At 37.3% G+C, this 10165-nt stretch overlaps 1 protein-coding gene across 1 annotated transcript in view; it reads right to left on the bottom strand.

Annotated features, from left to right (window-relative positions):
• Nucleotides 1-244: 244 nt before the first annotated feature.
• The window catches only part of LOC126263400 (amphoterin-induced protein 1-like), a 36475-nt gene continuing 26554 nt past the window's right edge, over nucleotides 245-10165 (bottom strand). The window contains exons 3-4 of the mRNA XM_049960498.1: nucleotides 3427-3587; nucleotides 245-3330 (exon numbers count right to left, since the gene is read on the bottom strand). Of these exons, the coding sequence (XP_049816455.1) occupies nucleotides 2748-3330; nucleotides 3427-3587 (744 nt within the window). The 3' untranslated portion in view covers nucleotides 245-2747. The remainder of the gene's footprint in view (nucleotides 3331-3426; nucleotides 3588-10165) is intronic.

Raw genomic sequence — 10165 nt, 5'->3', positions numbered from 1 at the left:
ATTGACTTTGGAGCTGCAAGGTGTTGGAAATATTGTATCCCTTGAGTAAAATGCTGACTGCCTTCCTCTTCATTACATTGTCATACTGCAGCTTCTTACTTGTTTCTTATTTAGTACCAACTAAAGAAGACTTTGGAGATGGAAGCTGATAGTCATTAATGGCTTTATTTCCCAGGTACTAACAAGAGAAAGATCTTACTCAATACAGATAATAATTTATGAATTACAGACTAAAATATTTTATTACATATTATGTACTCAAGTCATATAATGCCTTTCTTTGATAACAAAATGTTAATTATCATTTTCTTTTTACAAAAAATAACATGGGAAACTAATTAAATATTACATCAATATGTAATGATGTTCTTGGGAGTCAATTTGAAGTGTGACAGCATGAGAGTAAGTACATATATCAAAATAGCAAAACCTCACCAGTCTTACATTTAATGCTTACTAACAACTAACAGTATGTGTTTGTTGGTGATGTTTGTATGTCTTTTCAGTATCCAGTGCCCAGTTGAAGTAGTATGTCCCTAAGCTTTTTGAATCAAGAATAAACTAGCCTCATTTCAAAACCTTTAATGTTTTATCTGCTTTTTTCCATGATTTCTGCAATACAGAGAGGATAACAGTGGAGGCTAAAAGATGAGTCTTCAGAGTTTGGCAATACACAAAGACACTAATGCAGGCTGAGGAACTCTATGCAATTCCACAAACGAATTTTACCAAGGTTGAATCCATTTACAAGCAAATAACTATCTGACAGATGCCATTTCATAGACATTTGAGACATAAAAGTGTGAGATGGCACAGTGGTTAGCACACTGGACTCACATCCAAGAGGACAATGTTCAAACCTTCGTCTGGCCATCCTAATTTAGGTTTCCCATGATTTCCCTAAATCGCTTCAGGCAAATGTTGGGATGGTTTCTTTGAGAGAGCATAGCTGTCTTCCTTCCCCACCTTTCCCTAAGCTTATTGGACCGATTACCTTGCTGTCTGGTCCCCTCCACCAAATCAACCAACTAACTAAAAATTGTAATATTCTTCAGAAGTATTACATTAAATAGGGAGCATCTTATTTAGGAACTAGAGAGTTAAATGTTGACACATTAAATGGAAAAGTTACCGATGCTGCCACATGAGGAGGAAACTAGGAGGAGGAAGTAATACGCAGTAGCAGATGAGCTTCAAACTCTAATCGGGCTAATAAAGTATTGTATGAAAGAAGGTAGTAAATCTGGTTGATAATTTATACATAGAAATAAATTAGAGTGAAATGATGTAACTGTTCTGATGGAGTAAATAAAAATAAAACAAAATGATGATCTGAGTGAGGCAACAAAATTAAAATGGGTGGACAGGGGGAGCATGTGCTCTCCTTTTGGGTATATGTCAAGTTGCTGTTGGTTAGGTAATAGCAATAACTGTGTCCAGTGCCTATAAATTATCAGGCAGTAATACTCTTTTTGTCTGAATGGATTACATTTCTAGTCTGAGAAGACCTAGTGATTAACAAAGGATGCAATTAGTTACCATTTTGTCCAACTTTGTTGTTCGGTAGGCTGCCAAGCACTGAATCCATAGAAGCTGGCAGACTGTGTGACCAGTATTTGGAGTTTGGGCAATGCCAATGTCAGCTGCACTAAGTAAGCCCTATAGCACAGTAAGCTCTTTGTCTACCAAACAGAATACTTCTCTGCTTTGTGCATACCCTTCTGTTAGTGATCAACGAGAGGTGGACAAATAGTAACAAGTTAATTATGCATTCTATGTTTTCACCAGCACTGTGTATTGCAGTGATGTGGAATGTATCAGGCAGTAAAATAAATTTTAGTCAACAGTAGCAGACTGCTAGTTATTTACAGTCGAGCTCACATAAATTTAGTTATAAAATCAGTTTTTTGTGTTAAGTATTTAATTATTTTTCATTACATAAACCAGATGTTTGAATAAAAATTCTTTTATAGAATAGTAGTTAGTTGCTCATAAGAGACATTTCTTCAGATTCTTTCATATTAAACTTTGCTATCCATTAAGCATTGTATATGATTATGTTGGTGATCCAAATTTGTGTTTGCAACTTTATTATTTGCCCATTTATGAGCTAACAGTATACAGTAAACACCTATATCATAGACAAAGTTGATCCCTTCAGTCTTAAACCATTTGTGATTCTTGCTAGCGTTTATAATTTTGAAATTATCAACAAGCCCAGGGGATGAGTTTTTGTGACACAGGGACTTCTTCCAAAGGCTTACCATAGGAACAAAATTGTGAGTAAAAGGGAAAAATAATGGTACAACCTAAGAACATGTGAAAGTCATATCTCCCCTATACAACTTTTCTGAATGACTGAAATTCACAGAGCGGACTGTAGATGCTGTAGAGATTAAACAACAGCATAACCCCATGAGATGCTACACTGTATCCCAGCAGGTTACTTTTATTGCAATCTCTGTCTTTGTTGAGTTTCCCTGACTTTTTGTGTCAGTTCACCGACTGAATGGTAATGTTATGATAGAGCTTAGAGTAATATCTGAACATGAACTGAGAATGTTCCAACAAGCAGTTCTTCTCATGAAGAAAAATTTCTTATTAATGATGGTGACAAACAACTTTCTTGATTCAACCTATTAACTTACAGAGCAGTAATATTTACACCCTGCTACATGTATGGTCATTTTATCTACAGTTGCTGTAGCTGAAAGTTTCATTTTGTACTGTTACCTGTAGGCCATCTTTCATGTACTACCATTATTGCAAGTGGCTCTATCAGCAACATTATGGAAAACAACATCCCTGTATGGAGGTGGGGGAGTTTCCAATCCACTATTATCCCACAAGCAGGTTGACTCTTCCTGCATAGGTTCAAGTGCCGAAGTCTGTGATAATCGGTGTTGGGATGTGATACTGCTCTGCATTAACCTACATTGGCAACATTTAATTTTTCTCAGCAGTATTACCGTTATTGAAATTACAATTCCGATTTGTAAACCGATAAGGAAGGCCCAAAATGATGGTATTTCCTCAAAGACCTGAATATTGAGAAAATAATTGCTTTTCTTTGTGGTGGAATTTTCACATTCACAAATTTTATTAGAATCAACAACACCATCATTATGTTCAATAGCCCAAAAGTTCCTAAGGTCTTCGAATGCATCATCAGTTGTGTCTTCCACAGCTGACACAATTTTCTGAAATTTATCTTTAGTGTGAAGTATCTTTTGCTTCTCATCACTTCTGCAAACTGCTGTATGCTTTATCATTTGCATTGTAAACCACTGTTGAAGACTATTTGTCTCTTCATTACATCTCAGCGGATTTCTGAAACAAACAAGGACTCACGTCAGCACACACATACACACACACAGAGAGAGAGAGAGAGAGAGAGAGAGAGAGAGAGAGACTGCATTTTCTTACCCTGAAATGTCAACCAATTCCAAATTATGTAGCTGGTGGAATACATTCTCATTCAGAACAGAGAGCTGATTATTCTTCAAACTTAAAATCTGGAGATTTTCCATATTAGAAAGAGCATTCACTGCAATGCTCTCTATGTCACAATAACTCAAGTCAAGAACCTTAAAAAATAAAGTGATTAATTAGTATCATTGTATTAAAATAATTTTTACTATATAGCAAAGATTAAAATTATGGGGTTGGAAAATGGCAGCCAAAACACACTAAGGCCAGTTGAAATGACTCTTCTTATTGAAATAATATTTGGTGATCTAAATTTACATCTATACTCTGCGAACCACTTTGAGGTGCTGCCAGAAAATACATCCGACTTTTATCACTTATTAGGACTTTTTCCATTCCATTCACGTATGGAGGGTAGGAAGAAAGAATGTTTAAATGCCTCTGTTCATGTTGTAATTAATCTAATCTTGTCCTTGATAGGAGCAACATGTAGGGGGAGTTGTAATATGTTCTTAGAGTCGTCATCATTTAAAGCTGGTTCCTGAAACTTTGTTAGTAGATTTTCTCGGGACTATCTTCAAGAGTCTGCCATTACAGTTCTTTCATCATCTCTGTGTGACACTCTCCTGTAAATCAGACAAACTTGAGACCATTTGTGTTGCCCTTCTCTGTATACATTCAATATCCCCTGCTTGTCATATACGGCATGGGTCCCACACACTTGAGAAATATTATAGGATGGTTCACACAAGTGATGTATCAGCAATCTCTTTTGTAGACTGATTGCATTTCCCTAGTATTTTGTCAATAAACTGAAGTGTGCTACCTGCTTTACCCACAACTGATCCTATGTGATCAATCAATTTCATTTCCATGCTACTGTTACACTCAGGTATGAGCTTACAGAGTCCAGCTCACTGATATTATTTTCATAGGACACTATTTTTGTTTTGTTTTGTTATGTGAGTTGGTGAAATGATAAAGTGAATAGGAACAGATATGTGTATGGAACACTGTTTGATCTGGAGTTGTGGGGCGGCCAAGGAAAAAAATTCCAGTTTCTTCTAGATTTCCTGGTTAAAAATACACTTTTTCCTGGATGAAAAGACAATTTTACCGTGTCAAGTGATAGTATGGTTTTCCTCGCAACTCAATCGCATGAATGGTAAAGTTTTTATACACTGGTGCAGAACTCCTGGTACTTTATGAATCGAAACCTAGGGGGGATAAAAAGCATTTTGAGAAGATCTTTGATGTGCAGCAACATGTACACTGCATTTTTCGTATTATGAAAGTATAAATACGAATTCCACCAAACACAGCTCGTACAGTTTCCAAAGCACTGAAATTGAGATGGCGATGCACTGTTGTCAATGAATTATGAATTACAGCTCATGTCACGTGATCTTACCAGCCAGTGACCGCTGATATTCAAAGCATAGGGCATGTGACGTAGTCAGCCAATAGCAACGTCATTCTAGAATGGAGAGCAGCTACGAAGATGTGTGTGTCGTGCGTTCTGCGCGTAGAGAGAGAGAGAGAGAGAGAGAGAGAGAGAGAGAGAGAGACGTTGTGACCATGCCAATTTCTTTCCGTCAGTTCACGCACTGAGAGCTGACGGCGTGCTGGCATAAAAATCGTTCCACAGTGAACTTTAATAACTGCATTCTTAGTAATGAGAATCCTTACGCGCCCGCATACACAACCTTCCACATAGAATTGATTATTATTACTTTATTACTAGATCTGTGTCGTTTACCAGCCATGACTGGACAGACTGCATCAAGATTAATTAGATATATACATTTAAAAAAATAATCACAAAATTAAGACATTTATACTTAATAGAAACAATATTTGTTTGTCCATTCACTTTGGTCACTATTAAAGAATTCACCAATGGAGTACAATGGGCGTTCTTTCAGGTACTGTGCTACTCTCCTTCTGAATGTTCCTAGTGGCAGGGATTGCACTTCTTAAGGCAGTGAGTTGAACATCTTTAGGGCAACCACTGGAAAGCTGTCTTCCGTTCTCGTCAGTCGACACCTGGGTATTTTGATGGTCCTCTTGTTACGGGTATTGTGATTGTGTATATTTTGCCTCAAGCTGAACATCAGCACATTCCTCAAACTGGGGAACTATCAAGAATGGGGTTCCACAAGGGTCGGTCTTGGGTCCTTTGTTGTTCTTAATATAGATTAATGACTTGCCATTGTATATTCATGAAGAGGCAAAGTTAGTTCTCTTTGCTGATGATACAAGTATAGTAATCGCACCTGACAAACAAGAATTAACTGATGAAATTGTCAACAACGTCTTTCAGAAAATTACTAAGTGGTTCCTTGTAAATGGACTCTCACTGAATTTTGATAAGACACAGTACATACAGTTCCGTACAGTAAATGCCATGACGCCATTAATAAATATAGACCTTAATCAGAAGCATATAGCTAAGGTAGAATATTCAAAATTTTTAGGTGTGTCCACTGATGAGAGATTAAATTGGAAGAAACACATTGATGATCTGCTGAAACGTTTGAGTTCAGCTACTTATGCAATAAGGGTCATTGCAAATTTTGGTGATAAACATTTTAGTAAATTAGCTTACTACGCCTATTTTCACTCATTGCTTGCATGTGGCATCATCACTGAGGAACAAAGTATTTATTGCACAAAGGCGTGTAATCAGAATAATAGCTGGAGTCCACCCAAGATCATCCTGCAGACATTTATTTATGGATCTAGGGATATTCACAGTAGCTTCTCAGTATATATACTCTCTTATGAAATTTGTTATTAACAACCAAACCCAATTCAAAAGTAATAGCAGTGTGCATAACTACAATACTAGGAGAGAGGATGATCTTCACTATTCAAGATTAAATCTAACTTTGGCACAGAAAGGGGTGAATTATACTGCCACTAAAGTCTTTGGTCACTTACCAAATAGTATCAAAAGTCTGACAGATAACAAACAAGTATTTAAGAAGAAATTAAAAGAATTTCTGAATGACAACTCCTTCTACTCCATAGAGGAATTTTTAGATATAAATTAAGAAAAAAAGAACAAAAAAATTATAAAAATTAAAAAAAAATAAAATAAAAAAGTTGTTATATTAACTTAATTATGTTGTTAAATTAACTTAATTATGTCATGTAATAGAAAATTTGACTCTTTCCACATCATTACGAAATATCGTATTTATGATCCATGGAACTAGTATTAATCTAATCTAATCTCTAATCTTGTTTTCTTTCTAGCTGATGAGACATAAAAACACATACTGGCTGAAGACTGTCATAATTCCTAACTGCTTCAATATAGGCCTGCAGTGTTCCTGTCTTTTGCTTGATGTGATTATTCTGAGAGCTTTTTTCTATAGAATTAGCACATCCTTAAAACCTGCAGAATGTCTCCATAACAGTAGGCCATAATTGATGTGGCTATGGAATAGGGCATAATATACTGTTATTAGATATTGGTCACTCAATACACCTTTTAACCTCCTCAGAAGGTATATCACATGGGAGAGCTTGGAGCACACGTACACTGTGTGTTCGTTCATTGTTAGTTTCCTGTCTATCATTAAGCCCAACAGTTTGACAGCCCCCACATTATGGCATCCGATGTTGTTAAGGGTGTATATCAGATGTTGTGTTTTTTCTTCATTCATTTTCATTTCATTTTTGATGAACCATTCTTTAATGTTTTGGAAGAGTACATATGTTTCTTGAAGCGATTCTGCAGCAGTTCTTCCTTTGGCAAAAAGGGTGGTGTCATCAGCAAACTTTAACATATTGTTGTTATAATCCATTTCATTGACATAAATAAGGATGTTGAGCTCAATCACAACATTCCTAATCGTATAAAATATCAAGATGAACGAAATATGTTTTATGATGAAACTGGCATTGTTACGAGGTCAAAGATGGCAGCTACTGCCTACAGCTGCAGGCGTAGTCACACAAATAAGGTCATAAGCAGTAGTAACTGGTACTTTACTTCACAACATGAAATCCACACCTTCGTCTTCGCTGTCCTACGTAAATGAATCAGACTCAGCAAGATTTATGACGAATGTTTCCATAAACTTGTCCCTGCAAAGTTTCCAAAAACTTGTCCCTGCAAAGTTCGCTGTTGTAACCTCCATCTTGCAGTTTTCCCGCGTGTCTTACGCAAGCTGCCCATGCAGATGTAGAGATGCTGTCTATTGCCTCATGTGTAAGTCTTTTAACATCTGCAATTTTGAATGTACTGTTCTTTTCCGCAATATATGCTTTCACCTGAGACCATACCAGATCCGCTGGGTTGTAATGGCAGTGATATGGGGGTAATCTAACGATTCGTCTATCTCATAAACTCTGTATGCAGACTTGTGTTGATTGAAAAGAACCAGCAGGTCCGTTCTGGTATGTGACGAGTTATGAAGTACGGTATTCCGTTAGATGACAGTCATGCAATAATGTCTGCCTTTTTGGACTACGTATTTGGAGCTTTCTTCACTTGCATTGAGTGGATGCTCGCATTGTCCATGACTATAACTAAAGACACAGTAATATGTGGCAACAATTGTTGTGTAAACCACCTTTTGAAGACGCTGTACGTCATTTCAGAGTGGTAATCTTCAGAATTCTTAGCTTTTGAGGCCTTAAAAATCAGCTTACCCTGGGGAATATAGCCAGTATCTGCTGATCTGACATGAAGCACTATAATTCGTTACCCTTACCAAGAGGAACTTTTAATCCACCATACTCGTCGTTCATTTTCCAGCACATAGTCCTTGTTCTGATTAACGCAAGTTTCATCTAAGTAATAAATTCAAGATGTGCCAGCTTCTCTCATCTCCTGCATTGTTCTCAAAAACAGAGCCCTTGCAGCTACAATATCGCTTCGTTCTATTAATGATTTCCTACCATCGTTCGTTTTCTGACATGTGAACCCCATGTCTTTCAGTATCCTCAAAATGGTCCATTTACTTCAGTTAAAATTTTCAGCTTATTGCATACGAGAAACTAGTTTCTCTGCTGTTGGATACTCGCTTTCAGCATACGTGCTGAACACTATGTGCTGCAAAACGTTTTTCATGAAATCGTTTAACTCACCCACTTCTTTTTTTGGATAGTGTTGCCCCCTGGTGATTTGAGAACAGCTGAGCCGCAGGCTTGGATAAACGTGTTATCTTCGCTGGATATTCTCTGAACGGACCTCAAACCAACACCACAGGCTTCAGCTGTCTGCTCCTGGAATTTGGCAAGGACGCGACCCGCACCTTGTGCCGGCGTGGATTCAGCGGAAGATTGTCTCTTAAAGTGTTGGTACACACAGAACACTATTCCTCTTGCCTGTTTGTGTAGCACTTGGTGTGATTGCTTGCCATCACTCATAATGAACACTATGAAGGTAGTCATCACTCAGCACGCAAATGTGCTAGTTAAATTTTAAATAATGTCATGAATGTGTGGTTCTCTGGTGGCAAAATTATGCTAAGTGGCTGCTCCTCAAAGTGTTATGACAGTGTGATTTAAGAAATTCATCACACATGTCATAGGTAACATAATTCATCTTGCGTAAAAGGAAATTTACATTCGAAGTACTGCTTCTCAAACTACCATTTGCAATATCATGAACTATCAGAAATTAAACAGCTGTGACATCACACCCAAATGAAAGTACTTTGTTGTTATGAAGTATTGCATAGTCTTTGTACTAAAGCCTTTGACCCATTTTGTTGTAGGCAGACGTTTGTGTGAGCACTGTGTTTCGTTGTTGGAGCATTTTTTTTTTTTTTTGCAACTTAAGTTCTATTTTTGTGTTTTTCTCTCATTTGTTTTATTGTTGCAGTATTATTCTGCAGTAGCTGGCTAAAGTAAAATTCTTTTTTAGAGTATCAGTTCTTACCAGCCAAAATTACAAAAATTTAACTGAAAATTAAAACAATGAAAAATTCCCAGAATTCTAAAAAATTCCCAGGTTTATCCTACATAGCTGTTCCATGGCGTATAACCCTAAAAACTATGACTTGGCTTAAAGAAGCAGAAAAAAGGGATAGTAGTGGGAAACCCCAAGTTGAGAAAGGTTTTATGGGAGCAACCTGTGATCATCAGCCCCACCATTCTGGGTATATTGAAAGTGCGGGAGAAAACCATTCAGTTTGAAATCTTAAAAAAAAAAAAAAAAAAAAAGTGGTGTAGGAAAGTCATAAGATGAAGTTGTTGGATGTAAGGTGTTCAAAAGTTTGATCATTAGCACCTTATGAAATGTCAATATGTGATTTGCTTGGGGAGGTGCAAAGGTCGTTCCCACAGGAAGAGTTGCTTATAATGCATGAAAGGTAACCTGTCAATTATAAAATAAACTGCCATAATGGTGCACTAAACTATGACACTGAAAATCAATAAGTAAAAATGCCAAGCTGCCTGGCTAAGCTGTCCATTCACGGCATGCTGACCTCGCCCTCCTCAGCACTTTTGTGATGAGGTCCAACAGTTCACAAAATTTCAAAACCTGTGCTACACTGGTACCGGTGTCAGTGAGGATGGTGGCAGATGTCCAGTCTAACTGAGGATTGACCTTATGTCTGTATATAAAACTCACATAGCCAAAACATACTGAACCAAAAGTGGCACACCACAATCTGTACAGAGTGGTGGGTCCTCCTGCTGCAGGAGGAACCCAGGTGTTAGTGGGCAATACCCTATGTGCAATCTGGTGAGCAGCACTTCTTTCCATCGTTGT

The sequence above is a fragment of the Schistocerca nitens genome, chromosome 1 (genome assembly GCF_023898315.1).
Source record: "Schistocerca nitens isolate TAMUIC-IGC-003100 chromosome 1, iqSchNite1.1, whole genome shotgun sequence".
Taxonomy (NCBI): domain Eukaryota; kingdom Metazoa; phylum Arthropoda; class Insecta; order Orthoptera; family Acrididae; genus Schistocerca; species Schistocerca nitens.
The sequence above is the reverse complement of the archived record's forward strand: the minus strand, read 5'-3'. Positions and strand labels throughout refer to the sequence as shown.